Source organism: Watersipora subatra, chromosome 3 (genome assembly GCF_963576615.1).
Source record: "Watersipora subatra chromosome 3, tzWatSuba1.1, whole genome shotgun sequence".
In the NCBI taxonomy this organism is placed as follows: domain Eukaryota; kingdom Metazoa; phylum Bryozoa; class Gymnolaemata; order Cheilostomatida; family Watersiporidae; genus Watersipora; species Watersipora subatra.
In genome coordinates, this window is record NC_088710.1 from 67,758,704 (window position 1) to 67,774,099 (window position 15,396).

At 35.5% G+C, this 15,396-nt stretch overlaps 2 protein-coding genes across 2 annotated transcripts in view; one reads left to right on the forward strand and one right to left on the reverse strand.

The window, feature by feature from the left end:
- Window positions 1-9: 9 nt before the first annotated feature.
- Window positions 10-2,306, reverse strand: LOC137392062 (bcl-2-like protein 2). Its single transcript, XM_068078674.1, has 2 exons — window positions 1,802-2,306; window positions 10-872 (listed from the first exon to the last, which is right to left on the reverse strand). Exons 1-2 carry the CDS (start codon window positions 2,240-2,242, stop codon window positions 729-731), a joined length of 585 nt encoding a protein of 194 aa, XP_067934775.1. The 5' UTR covers window positions 2,243-2,306; the 3' UTR covers window positions 10-728.
- Window positions 2,307-2,534: 228 nt separating this feature from the next.
- LOC137391787 (glutamine--tRNA ligase-like) overlaps window positions 2,535-15,396 on the forward strand; it is a 39,002-nt gene continuing 26,140 nt past the window's right edge. The window contains exons 1-5 of the mRNA XM_068078320.1: window positions 2,535-2,669; window positions 2,982-3,138; window positions 3,276-3,382; window positions 3,466-3,541; window positions 3,777-3,841. Coding sequence (XP_067934421.1) covers window positions 2,544-2,669; window positions 2,982-3,138; window positions 3,276-3,382; window positions 3,466-3,541; window positions 3,777-3,841 — 531 coding nt within the window. The 5' untranslated portion in view covers window positions 2,535-2,543. The remainder of the gene's footprint in view (window positions 2,670-2,981; window positions 3,139-3,275; window positions 3,383-3,465; window positions 3,542-3,776; window positions 3,842-15,396) is intronic.

The following is a 15,396-nucleotide window of genomic DNA, read 5'->3' on the forward strand; positions in this document are numbered from 1 at the left end:
CAGTGTATATTCATGTCAAGAAAATTTTATTGACAAATCATTTTGGTAATCTTGATTGATAACTGTAAAGTATAAAAATATACATTCATCTATCCACAGAAAGTTGGATAGTAGTGTTACTTTTGTAGTTATACACAGTAATATCTATAGAACATTTACAAGTATACCAACAGTGAACTAGCTTTCACCGCAGCAAGCGAATGCTCTGCTGGAACTGTAGCTGATTATTATTTGTAAGTCTGCCCCAGCCCTACATGGCTACTCTTTTATGTAAAACTGACACTACTTGCATCAGCATACTCTACCACATTTCCCCCTGAGAAAAGGAGACAAGACAACATTTATAATGCCTGGCTACTTTACATAGACAGACACAAAAAGAAGTCACATTTGACCCCTGTAGGATTGAAATTTCACCGAGATTGACAGCAGGATTAAATCAAATGACAAAGCGATGGAAATACAACTGAGAGCCGATGCAATTTCACCGCTCTCCACTGTGCTTCGCTGACCCAGCTTCTCATCAGACATATTCTGAGGTAGCAGTGATAACAGCAGTTACAATGCTCACAATGGATATATATATATGTGAGTGTGGTAGCCAGATGGTTACCAAGACGACTGCTGCATCTGGTTTGACTAGTTGCTGAGGAGAATGATAGACATGCCAAAAATGTTCCTAAGATGTTTCATAACTTTTAAGGATTGTCAGAATTGTGCATAAGGTCTCAACTTTTCTGTACGAACAGGTGAATTGCTGCTGCAGCGCCCGCTATAGTGGCAATCCCTAGAGAACACATTCTTGTCCAAGAAAACTCTTCAACACGGGGGTTTTGATTTTCTGGTCTTTCATAGAATTTCACAAAACCTTCCTATAATGAAAGAAAAAGAGCTTCAGGATATGAATTTACAACTACAAATGTGCCACTACCTACATTCTATTTACATATTTAATCTCAGGTGAAAAAATGCTGCTTTGGAGAACTGAATAAGAGCAGTAATTAATTTTAAATAGCTTTTCTGGGTACCATTCGCTATACTGGCCTACAATGGGTACTAACCTTTAGCGACTGTAGAATTGTTTGAGATATGACAAAACATGTCGATGCCAGAAGTTTTGAGTCCCCTAACACAGACCCGAAGGTTACTGTAAATGCCCACGTAAAATATCCTAATCAACACAAAGCCTAACAAAATCGTTTCCGAATCATTTACAAGGGAGTCGGGTGTTTTAAACAGACACATCACATCCAAGCAGCTTTAGACTAGCCATTAGATGGGTTTCTTCAAAAACTCCAGTAATCCTAAAGATACCAATATGCATGTCATACTAAAAGCCTCACGTCACCAGTATCTCATCGATAGATTAGAGAGTAACACGCAATGTCCAACGGGAGCTTACCTACAAAGCCGACTAAAGTGACGCCACAGCCATGTTATATGTGTCCAACAGGCTTAGGTAAGACGACCGAAGGTCGCACTATGTATAAAATAACGTTTTGTTCGGGTGACTGCCAAACTAAAAGCTGTTTACCATATCACAAAAACACTGACGAAAGTTAGACATGTTTAAATGCGATGTTAGGTTACCGCCTCCCGTTATCTTAATGTATATCCTCAATTTGAAGATAAAATTAAGTGGAAGTACGGCTAAAAAAGCTCACCAAAGCCTACTACACATACATGTGTTTAGAATAAAGCTTTACGTCATACAGATTGCAAACGTTCTTGTTGATTCATATTCAGTAGCAAATAATGAAAACAATATATTCGAAGAAAATCACCATTCATGTCCACTTACCCATTTATTGTTTTGTTCCAACCATAGGCGAAATCGGGGTAACTTTAAATGACTAGTCGTCCATGAAACAATATTATTTACTTGATCAGGTAAATTGGCTTCCATAGCTTTTACTGATAGCTTGGCCGAAAATACGATTAGGCCGACCACGCGTCCCCAGCGTATGCCATCACTAAACAAAACACTAGATATATTTGAAATAGAATCTTGCGCTTCCGGCCCAGTGACATCTATATCCCGAGTCATATCCTCAAATGTTGTTGTATACGAATCCTCAAACTGCTGTCCAAGTGTTCTCATAGTCCGCATTGCCGGTGTCGGTAGCTCTGTACTAGGTCTCCAATTGTCATACCCACTTAATCTTAGTTTATATGCTGTGTAATCTGTTACAATATCTTCGGTTTCCATTTCTGTCAGCCTCTCAGTCACTTCACAAACCATCGTGGCCCATTTGTCATATTAATAAACAACTCTAGGCGCCATCGTATTGCTACCTCTTGTGATGCTACCTATCAAATGACCGACACGTTCAATGGACAACGAATAACCTGGTTTTCTTTCACGTTGTCTATGTTGTGTAAGTTACCGCCCGTATTGAGTTGTATGGTCTTAGGGCTACAAAAACCGTAGTTCAAGGTTTTGGACTATTAATCTTGGCTCAAGCAAAGACTTGCGGGGCGTCCAATAGACCACCTTAAATTATTAAAACTCAGTTTAGAAACTGTCACTTCAAACTTTCATCATGGCTGATGAAACATCAAAAAACATGTTTAATTTACTGGTAAACATTGGCTTAACAGAAGCAAAAGCAAAAGAAACGATGAAAAACGTGCAGCTAAGGGACAAGTTGCTCGCAATAATATCAGAAGTAAGTATATATCGCCTTTGGATAGTGATATTCTGCAGTTTATGTCACACTCACATGCATAGTCGTAATCGTTTCATCGATAAATTAATCACAATGTTTTCTGTACTTTCTTCATGAGTTGGTCTTTGTTTAACACTTGAATCTAATATGGAAATTAAAATTTCAGTTTAATTATTTCAGTGTATACATGTTCTTATCACTTTTCTCTCGTTGTATAGCCGTTAATCCGGCGCTTTACCTAAATAATGTGATTTACAGGGTTAACGCTATCTGAACTGGGTTGTTCTTTGTGTTTTGCTGTGACTTCTTTAGGCTCAATCTTTTGCAAAAGACAAAGGGATAGACAAATCTGTCGGAAATATACTCTATGGCATAGCTACGAAACTAAAAAAGCAAATGACTCACAGAGAGTCGCTACTTGTTCAGTACGCTGTTGAGCGAAAGATATTGACTAATGATCAGCTAGATGGTAAGTGGTAAAAATTATATGTTTTAGTCATTTTCCTGTTATAATTAAGTCAATTTTCGTTAGTTTAAAGTATCAGTTTTTGCTTTGTAATTTTTGCCATATCAATCTACGTCATTCTTTACTAGTAAATTTTACAGCTGCTCTGGAGTATCTTCTTCACAATCCTGAAAAGTCGCCTGGTGTGGAGTTTGAAACAGCTTGTGGTATTGGTGTTATAGTAGAGCCCGATGAAATTGAAGACGCGGTAATAATACTCTCCCTTAATTCAGAATATCATTTAGCTCTTTCCATTTGTATGCATCATTCAATCAATATTATTCTTTACAGGTCAAGATGGCCATTGAGGCACATAAAAGTGCCATTATCATGAAACGATATACATTCAGCTCAGGAATTCTTTTGGGTAGGGAATTTACAAATGGTCCTTAGAGAAATTAATTAAACATGTACTGTTTTAACTATCTTATCAACCAAATAGATAACACCAGAATAATTTTTTTACTTTTACTCAAGAAAGCGTATGGAGGTGACTATTTTTTACTAGTTTTTGGCCTGCTAATGAACTGCAGGTTAATTAATATAATGAATAAGATGATATAGTACTGTAGCTTGCACATACATTACATTATACATTACAGGTGAGGTGAGAAAGGTTCATCGCTGGGCCAATGTGAAGGATGTAAATTCTGAGATAACTGTTCAGGTATGGTCTTTATTTGATTATTTGTGGTAAAAGTGGATAAACTGTATGTTCATGATTTTAGTGTGAATATATACATAGAGAATATATAAAAATAACACAAAACGATCGCACATCAAATATTGATCGAGGTATAAATTGTTTTTTACTACTATATATGGACAGGTGACGCAGTTGGTAGAGGCGTCTGTTGGTGACTGTTGTCTGTTGGTCGTACGTTTAATCTTCACCCGCTGAGCGCTTATATAATGTCTATGGCATCTATGATTCTGCTCTGACTTGGACGTCTCTAGGTCAAACAAAGTTTATGCTGCCTGTAGCTGAACCAGGAAAAGGCAGTGCTAGATGCATTACTGGTTTAACACCTCATGCAGTGGTACTTTATGAGTGAACCTTATAAGTTGGACTGCATGGAGAAGATGCAACAAGTGTGGATGGAGAAGTGTTCTAAATGGCCTCCAACTACTAAACAGCTGATATCGAAACATGAAGTATCGTTACAGAAAGTCAATAAGATCATTTTTAAAACGCCGCTGAAAGATATTAATAACCTAGCACTGGTATCTACCGGACAGAGTCAATCATTGAGACAAATGGACCAATCCAATAGGTATTAAGCCATTATCGATGTCAGGCGCATCCAAATAATAAAGCCACCAAGGAAGCGCTAGAATCTGCCAAACTGGCTAATAGCACTCTTGGGGCAGTTTTAATGATACACTGAGAGAGTGAAAAACTGTTCAACCGTAATCTATCCAGAGTGTATTCCTAGTTCAAATGTGAACTGCAGAAAAACAGGCTGGATCCTTCCTAGTCCAACACCTCAAACCTTTTAAAGAACATTTGGAAAAAAGAGGTTGCTTCTAACACCACTACAGATTGACTCACCATCAATGAAACCTACTGCGAATGAGTGCAGTGAATGAAGAACTGGGCAGTACTTGGACCTGAGATGTTTGAAGCCTTCTGTTTTAAGAAACTGATATATCTGCACAATAAAATGTTGCAGCAGATAGAATGCCTGATATATGAGAATCACCATCTAGATTGGTCGATCCAAGGCCGAACTGTACTCTTGATGAAAGACCCAAAGCAGGGGCAGACTCAAGAACTACCAGCCAATAACATGCCACCAAATAGTTGTGGCCCATCTAAAACTCGCTATCAGCAAGACAGACATTAGGTGGCGCAGAGTGCAGCGTATGAAGAACTGGGCATCACTTTGCTCCAATCCAAGCTTTTTGGTTGAAGAAATTGACATCTCTGCGCACTAGTTGGGCAAAACAGAAGGAATGTCTAATAGTAGCAGGTGATCATCCTGAATGGCTAACGAAAGGGCAAACTCCTCTTCAAGAAGGATCCCAAGCAGAGCTGATGCCTGATTTCCAAAACTACTGTCTAATAACATGCGCTCCCATTACATGGAAATTGCTCGCAGAAACAATTGCCCACAAACTGAAAGAGCACATGAATTGGAAAATGACCAGTGCTCAGAAGGTAATTAGATGCACCCCTGTGGAGCCAAACATCAGTTGCTGGTGAGAATGGACAGTTTGTCAAGATTGCAAAAGCTATGCTATAAATCTGCAAATTTATATAATGCAAAGTTATATAATGATAATCTATCAATTGCTACAAATATATATTCAAGAACAAGTGACATAAACATACTGTATTTATAATACATGCAGAAACAGAAATTTATAATTTTGAAACAAAAATATTTGCATCATTTGCTCGGCCAGTTGCATTCTGATTTTTGCATTTGATGGAACGAACATCTTCTTCTGGCTGTTCAACACTTTCTACAATGGCTTCTTATCTCAACTTTTTGTCTGCACTGCTAAACTAGTCGATATTAGCGTCCAAGCAATTTTTTTAGTGGAGCAAAACTTTTACGCATTGTGTTTCGCACAAATAATGATAAACTTTTAGCTGGATGGGCACTAAGCACAACTATTAACTGGCAACTAGTCATTCATATATCATTGTGAATGTAAACCATTTTTCAGATATGTCGAAGTATCAAGATCACGTTGAATAAGGAACTACTATTAGACTGATACAGTTACTAATTATATCTGTGGTGTTGTTTTCAGAATTTTAACATAAAAATGAAAAATCTTTGAAGTTGAAACTGGGTTTAGATACAAACAAAAACAAAGAAAGAAATAATTGTTATTGATGTAACCGAGTCATTATTAGTACGATTCTGTAGACACTTTTCTAACGATTAATAGCTATTATGGGTTCAAAGATCAGTAAATAAATATGCATTGAAAATCTGTAAAATATCTCTGCCGGTTGACATCTATAGCCAGTGCCCTGCTGTGAATTTGTTGAAGTTTTCAATATTTTTTCATTCTAAATTTGAAGGCATATTTTTATTTTATAATTATATTTAACATTGTTGCATAAAAACTCATTGCACTTATTGATATGTTTGCTACAGTTTGCAGCCAAAACTAGCTTTTTATGGACAATAGGAAAGGAGTTATGAGCATCAATCCATTGTAAGCCGTGTTAAGATTACCGCAAGGATGCTATCAAATAATATACTATAAATCTGCAAATTTATAAGTTATATAATGATAACACTAATCTATCTCATGCTACAAACATATATTCAAGAACAAGTGACATAAACGAACCATACTTATAACACATGCAGCAACAAAAATTAACATTTTTGAAACAAAAATATTTGCATCGTTAGCTTGGTCAGTTGCTTTGTTTGTTGCTTTCAATGGAATGAACATCTTCTGGCTGTTCAATACCTTCCACGATGTCTTCTGACCTCAAATCTTCTTTCTGTACTGCTGAACTAGTCGATATTAGCGTCCAAACAATTTTTTGGCAGAGCAAAACTTTTACGCATTGCATTTCGCGCAAATGATAAAGTTTTAGCTGCGCTAAAAGATAACTTTTAGCTGGGCACTAAGCACAACATTTAGCCTAAAACTAGTCATCCACATACCATCGTGAATCTAAACCGTTTTTCTCACACATCAAAGTATCAAGACCGTGTTAAACAAGGAATTAATATTAGCCCGATACAGTTATTAATTATTTTTGTTGCTTTCAAAGTTTTAATTAACAAACGGAAAGTTTTGGAGTTGGAAAACAGACTTAGATATGAACAGAAACAATGAAGGAATTAATTGTTATTGTTGTAACCAAATCATTATTAGTACAATTTTGTGGACACTTTTTTACTGATCACTTGCTATTATGGGCTCGTAAAGACTAAAGAATGTCAAAGTGGCGGTCAAATTTAGGTGGCGCTCAAATAAAGGGTGGCGCTATATTTTTCAACATCTCTCCTATGGTGGCGGTCAAATCGAGTTTGCACTCAAATAAAGGTGGCGTTCAATTAGAGGTTTCACGGTACTCGCATCATAAGGCACTATTTTCTATATACACTATTTCCTATATAAATATATAGGAAATCTACGTCCAAATTAATCCGTTAGCAAACTATGAAAAAAACACCTAAGCTGGACATGACAGTGGAAAAATGTGTTTTTAATTGTTGTAATTCGGTACATGCGCCAAAAAAGTAACAAATACCTATTTAGTTGTTATGATATGCAATAAAATGTAAGATTACTATGTGCAATACTATAACGACCATTTGAAAAAGAGTTGAGAGCAACGCGTTCAATTCACTTAACTTATGTGAGCCTACATAATAAAAACTTTGAATTTAACTTGAATGATTTTAGCTTACTCAACACACACTTGAAGCAAAGTCTTAATCTTTCACTAAATTGACTTTAATTTTATTGTTTTATTTTTTAGTATTGGTTTCTAGTTAGCCGCGTTTTGTCTCGTGTTTACTAACTTTAAGCTAACCTTTTAAAGATCTTTTCAAACTGATTTGAGGAGAAAAACTGAGCAATGCTGTTCTCGAATGTTTTCAAATATATATATATATATAGCTAACTAGGGTGTTGGAATAGGTTAATGTTACTTATCTTTCTTCCAGATTGATGTTTTATTCTGGAGTCACGACAGGTCTGTTTCGTGCTGGTGCACTCTTCAGGTGACTTGTGTCAAAATTTTAACACAAGTCACCTGAGGAGTGCACCAGAACGAAACAGACCTGTCGTGACCCCAGAATAAAACATCAATCTAGAAGAAAGATAAGTAACATTAACCTGTTCCAACACTCTAGTTAGTTATAACTCTCCTCACTTTGTAGAGCGTAGAGTGCTGTTAGCAGTAGGCCTGACCACTTATCTATTATATACAGTGCACCCCCGAGATACTATGTTAATCCGTTCCAAGGCTGGCATCGTATGGCGAAAAAATCGTATGTCGGGGTATAGGAACCATTGTAATTACACGATGAAAAAAAAAAGGTAAAAATCGTCCAAAATTTTATAAAAATGCTGTACATATTGAAAATTAGTAACAAAATAGTATGTTAACTTTAGTAACTATAGTTACCTACAGTAGCTGCATTGTATTAAGTGCACCTAGTGATCATAATCTGCAATGCTGTAAAATTGTAATCTGTGTACCAAATGCAGATCGTACGGTAAGAAGTTCTTACCTTCAAAAGGTACGCATAACATGAACTTTGAATTCACTTCAAATAAGCTTAGCTTGCCAAACTCACCCTCAAAACTAAGTTTTAGTACTTATTTTGAACTATTTTAATGAATTTCAACTTTTTATCACAAAATTTTATCCTTCATAAGTTTCTGTTTTCACTTTCATTATAAAATTTAGCGTGTCTGGTTGAAACCTTTTTCAGCAAGAATTCGGCCAGAAAGGCCGAGCGATGCAGTTATCAAAAGCGGCCTCTCACACACCTGACCATTTAATGGCTACCGAAAAGAAAAATGAAATTTTATTTACCATTATACAGGACGTACATACCTTTGGAGTAATGTGACTATAGCTGGTACATATAGCGAATAAAGCAGAGAGGAGGCAAAAACGTGTTAATGCTAATTATGTTGCTGTATACTTGAAGATTAATTTAATACGTAATGAAATGGAATTTATAGCAGGCTAAAGAAAGTTGATGCTGGTGCAATGCAGAAAACTGCTAGCTAGCTAACGCTTGTAGGATCCAGAGAAGGTGCTACAGTAGTTTTTCTTGTATGAAATGTGCACAAGAATCAATGTAGCCATACGTACAAAGTTTGTACGTATTTATACCCTAGAGGACAGGGCTTTAACAAGTTTCAGAAAGTGATGTGAATCCGTCAACTATCTTGAGTAGCTAGTTACATGAGTGACATACATACGATGAATTGTATTCATGTAGGAGATAACAAGCCCACCTGCAAAGACATGGTTAAACAAGAAAAGAAAACATAAAATCAAAAGGAAACAAATAAAATATGAAAAACATGCCACACAAGAGATGAATAAACATATTATACTTGCATTGTTTTAGTGTACCAGTCCACGTCAGTAAATTAAACACTTGAAATATTTCTGCCCATGTGGGGTTTTCTGTATCTTCTACTTCCTCTCCCATACTAAATTGTTGCTCCTTTTGAATGCTGATCGCGTGCATGGCTTTCTAACTCCTTCAAATCTTCAGTCATATGCTCCTTCTTGTGCTTGCTTTAATGGAGTTCTTTTTTAATAATAATTGCAAATGCTGATTGGTTGCGATCATATTCCTTGACAATGTTAATAATACGGGTGCCTTCTTTTTATTTACGACATCCGACTTTTTTGACAGAAATCATTTTTCCTTCGTTTTTTAACGTTTGTATCGGTCTCAGATTCCCCAGCTAACGAATTAAATGTAGATACTTGTAGTTATATACGTGTGCTGACTTGAAAGTTTAGAGTAAAATATATTATAACGTTACAAATGAATATTTGCTCTCTCTTGTGTATTTTACACGAATTTTTCCACGCAGAATGCTGACATGAAAGAACTCGATCATCGTGTCTCTTCTAAACATTCTGAAAATGTTTTCGGCAAATATATTTCGATGTCTTTTTTTATTTCGACGTGCGTTATGAGCTCACCGACCGCCAAATTTTAACTCGGGCGAAACTTTTCTCAAAATCGTATGGTGAAATAAAATTCGTATAGGGAAGTGAAGATCTCACGATGTTCGACTTCGTAAGGTGAAAAAATCGTATATCAGGGTAATCGTATCTCGAGGGTGCACTGTATATATATTATATATGTATGTATGTATATATGCATATGAAAATACAAGTTACAAAAAACACGAAAGGTATATATATGTATATATACATATATATTTTTAGTCATAAAATTTTTAGATTAAGATTTAGATTCTTAGATTAGCAAAGTTGACCAACAGGTTTGATCAAGCTAACAAGCTTGATCAAGTTAACAAGTTTGATCAAGTTAACAAGCTTGATCAAGTTAACAAGTTTGATCAAGTTAACAAGTTATGTATTATAACATAAATTATATGTAGTATATATGTGTATATATACCACATATAATCCCACGACCAAACAAGAGTGAAGCGATTGATTGGGAGATTTATGATAAATGCACATGTGCACACAACTCCTGAAAAATTATCCGTTAGCGGCTGTCACCAAACCCTTGCAACGAAATCCTATCAACAAATTTAACTATTTTCCATTAAAGTCGTTTGAGTATAATAATGATACAAAACGCATATAAACCTATTTAAATATGTTACCAAGCCTTTGAAAGGTTACCGCAAATTCCTAAAACTAACCCATCTGATCAGATTATACATAAATAGACAGATTAATTCTGCCAAAAATCGCCACAAAACGCTTGAACAGCTTAGTTTAATAAAAGTTAAGACCGGAAATTGAAACGCCGAGCGACAGAGAATAGAACGATAAAGTCGTGCGCATTTCACGAAAAAATAACGTGCACATTTCACCAGTCTATAGCATTGTCGGAGGTTTCTGTAATTAACGTAGGAGTACTGAAATCGTTTCATTTTTGCCGATTTCAAAGTAACTGACATTTTAGACTCTTGAGTACTTCGGTATTCTAACTGATGTACAACGCAGTGTAAGTAAAGGAAATGACGATGATATTTTTTTCTAACGATTCTTATGAGATTTTAAGATTATGAGATTATACTTATGAGATTATAAAAACTATGACGTTTTTAAATGTAAACAAAATTGTGTATTGGTTTTATATTATTACTATATTAATAATAGAGATGCCCCGATTCTAATTTCACCAGCCGATTCAGATACCGATTCGATATACCGATTCTTATTGAAAAATAATCCGATTCACATACCGATTCAGATTCTTTTGTGTTGCATAGATTATTGGTAATTGTATTATGCAAATATAAATATAATGCAAAACAATATAAATATTGATGTATTTATTTGTTTGTATTTATGAAAAAAAGATATACATGTATATATATTCACATACTGACATACCGTGCATCTAATAACAAAACAGTCCATGTTTCTTGAAATATGTCATTAATAATGGTAATTACTGTTAGTTGTACGGCTTTCTCTGTGATAATGAAGTCTCTTTTCTACTGCTGAACGAAATGCTGCGCCTGTACAAGTCTAGAGCAAATAAATGCGTCTTTTAATTACCGTCAGTGATTCAATTATCTCAGTGAGACGTCTTTATCTTCTATCACTATTGCTGTAGCCAGTCGTACTGAAGAAGGACTCGCTTGCCACAGACTATGGAGGACAGGCTAAACACCGATAAGCCACTGAGGTTATTTTATGTGATACAAACGATACATCATATCGTCATGATCAAGAGAGAGATAACTTTATGCATCGATTGCTCAAATTACTTTCGCAATTGTAGTAAATAGAAACATTACACCGCATTCTTGTTTCTCATTATGGTTCTATTGTTCGTGATTGGCCGCAATAAATCATATCGCTGTAATTGGGAAATACCGCACTTTGTGATCACGTCCTGACTATAGCCAAAATATTGCTCAGCTGTGTGGATGTTTATTAGGCTATAGACAGGAAATAGATTGTGTGACAGGCCCGTAATTCATTAGGTAAAAGCAAGGAACTCGCAGCTGATGATTTTTTATTAAAGTAGCAGGCTAAAATACAGGTTTCTGCTAAATAGCTGATATGTAAAAAGTATCTTAATTTTCCGATTTTTAAGAAAAGATCGGCCGATACCGATTCAGATACTTAACACCCATATCGGCACCGATACCGATTCCGATATCAAAATCGGGCAACTCTAATTAATAATATTGGTTATTCTAATAATATCAGTGCATTTTACTTCTAATATTGGCCAATATTGCATTTCTCCTATTGCAGGGGGAGAGATATAAACATAAAATCTTTTCCTTTCATTATTGCTATTTGTTCTATATAATAACACCCACACACAGTACATTACAGCTACCATTACAGTTATTCTATTGCACTGCAGTGCCATTTGACTGCTAATATTGCATTTCTCAACTATCAGTACCCTTTCTTTTTTTTCAATATCTCTTTGGTCGTGGGCTGTATGACAGTGGAATTTCTAGTATATACAGTGAAACATGGATAACTCGCCCTCGGATATAGCGAACACATGGTTAACTCGAATGGATTTGCTTGGTCCGTTCCCACGCAATGATAAATGGCTCTATAAAACTCGAACTCAACACTGTTATAACGAACTGTTTTTTGCCCAACGGCTACCGAAACGGTTGCTATCGCGTTAGAAAATCACTTTATTCCAAGCCATAGAGGTAAACCTCAACTTTTCGTAATTCATAAGCGTCGTTATTACCTCCATCGGCAAAATATTTTTGTCAACGACTTTTCTAAGGGTTTGGTGAAATTTGATTTATCCTGCTATACGATGAATGGCACGGGCTAGCCGGGTCACGCGCGCAAGGATTTTCGCCACGCACATACAAAACAAAAACAGCATGTTGTTTTTGTTTTGTATTTGCGTGGCGAAAATCTTTGAGTGCGTTACCCGGCTAGCCCGTGCTATTAATCGTATAGCAGTATAAATCAAATTTGACCAAACCTTTAGAAAAGTCGTTGACAAAATTATTTTGCCGATGGTGGTAATAACAACGCTTATGAATTACGAAAATATGAGGTTTACCTCTATGGCTTTGAATAAAGTGATTTTCTAAAGCGATAACAACCGTTTCGGTAGCCGTTGGGCAAAAAAACAGTTCGAATTAACAGTGTTGAGTTCGAGTTATCTATAGCAATTTATCATTACTTGGGAACGGACCAAAGAAACCGTTCGAATTAACCATGTGTTCGAGCTATCCGTGGACGAGTTATCCATGTTTGACTGTATATATATATATATACAGTGAAACATGGATAACTCGCCCTCGGATCTAGCGAACACATGGTTAACTCGAATGGATTTGCTTGGTCCGTTCCCACGCAATGATAAATGGCTCTATATAACTCGAACTCAACACTGTTATAACGAACTGTTTTTTGCCCAACGGCTACCGAAACGGTTGCTATCGCGTTAGAAAATCACTTTATTCCAAGCCATAGAGGTAAACCTCAACTTTTCGTAATTCATAAGCGTCGTTATTACCTCCATCGGCAAAATATTTTTGTCAACGACTTTTCTAAAAGTTTGGTGAAATTTGATTTATCCTGCTATACGATGAATGGCACGGGCTAGCCGGGTCACGCGCGCAAGGATTTTCGCCACGCACATACAAAACAAAAACAGCATGTTGTTTTTGTCTTGTATGTGCGTGGCGAAAATCTTTGAGTGCGTGACCCGGCTAGCCCGTGATGAATAGTTTTCCGACGTTGATTCCGTGTTGAATCAACGTCAGAATGTTGAATGTTTAAAACGTCTTAAAAATTGATGTAAGTAATTAAACGTATTCGTTGTCTTAGCTAAAAAAACTATTCATCGTTTGACCTAAACACAGAATACGTGTGTACATTCAATAAGTATCCATTCAAAAAGCGTGAGTGATATACAATGTACCGTAAAACCTCGTAAAACTTTTAATTGAACTGCCTCGGAGTGTTGCTCTTAACGAATCCCAGGTAAAGTAAGGTAATCTTTGCATAAACTTCAAGAAAAATCGGCAAAATTGATCGCGGATAAAACGCTCAAAAGAAAAAGATGTCTTTTCTTTTGAGCATTTCAGCAACGATCAAGTTTTGCCAATGTCAATCTAAAAAATGTCCTGGCAATAACATCACCTCAAACAACAAACCAATCTCAAGTGATAGAAAAATCTATACTTTTTGATAAAAACGTTTTAAGCTTTACATTAGAAGCATTAAATTTGAAACAAGTCAATTGTGCTTTTTATTTATATTATAGTTTGTATATGTACATGTATCTACTAATAAATTAGTAAATACATGGACTTGTGACAGTGCTCTGACAACTTGAACGCTCTGATAATTCGAACACTTTTGCTCGGTCCCTTGAAGTTTGAGTTATCCGAGTTTCACTGTATATATATATATATATATATACATATATATATATATATATATATATATATATATATATATATATATATATATATATATAGTGCTCAAACTCCCAGGTCTCTGGTAGGAGACCCGAGTTAGAGGTACGGGGTATCCGGGGTGAGGAAACAATTTTTATATATATACACATATATATATATATATATATATATATATATATATATATATATATATATATATATATATATATATATATATATATATATATATATATACACTAGCTGTGCCACCCATGTAATAGAAGAGTCTTTGGACGGAAAATTGATTTGTGTTTAACATATAACAACATTTGCCATTCTAACTCAAACTAGATATCATGAGAGAAGTGTGTCGTGTAGTTGAAATAAATTAACAAACAAATAAAAACAACTGTAAAGGTTTTAAAACTTTGTCAAACAACTGTACCTTTCAAGCTAATAGCCTGGCATATTGCCAATAGAAAATTCCATTAAACCATAACTGTCACAAACAACTTTTATCGTATTTACTAGGTAAATCAGACACGCTAATTCCGATTTTGTACTCAAAATAAAGATTAGTCCACTAACCTTCAAAGTCATTTAGGCTTTTTAAAAGCGTTTCAATATTCGTTTCGAAAACAACACAGTCGACATTACAAGCTCCGCCCATAAATATGTGACGAAACCTAGCTTTTTCAGGAACGGAAGTTAGGAATGTTTAGTCCGATTTAGAATAATAGAGATGGGTGTCTTAAAACCAATTATTATCTAAATCCAGCCTGTAAAATAGTTTAAGTTTTTTATGAAAGGTATATAAACTATTTAAAATTGCTCCTAGCTTGTTACATGACGTTTAAATGGTCTGGACGCCGAGAAAAATGTGCTCAAAAAGCGCGGTTTTATCGCAAGCTAGCGTTGTTATCGCGCTTTTTTAAATATGCAATGTTAAATAGCTCATCTACCTTTCAGCAAAGACTGATATTATTTTTAAGGCTGAATTTAGATATTAATGGATTTTAAAACAACCATCTCTATTATTCTAAATCGGTCTAAACATCCCTACGTAACTGCTGTTCCTAAAAAGCTAGGTAACGTCACGTATTTATGGGCGGAGCTTGTTATGCGGATCGTGTTGTTTTCGAG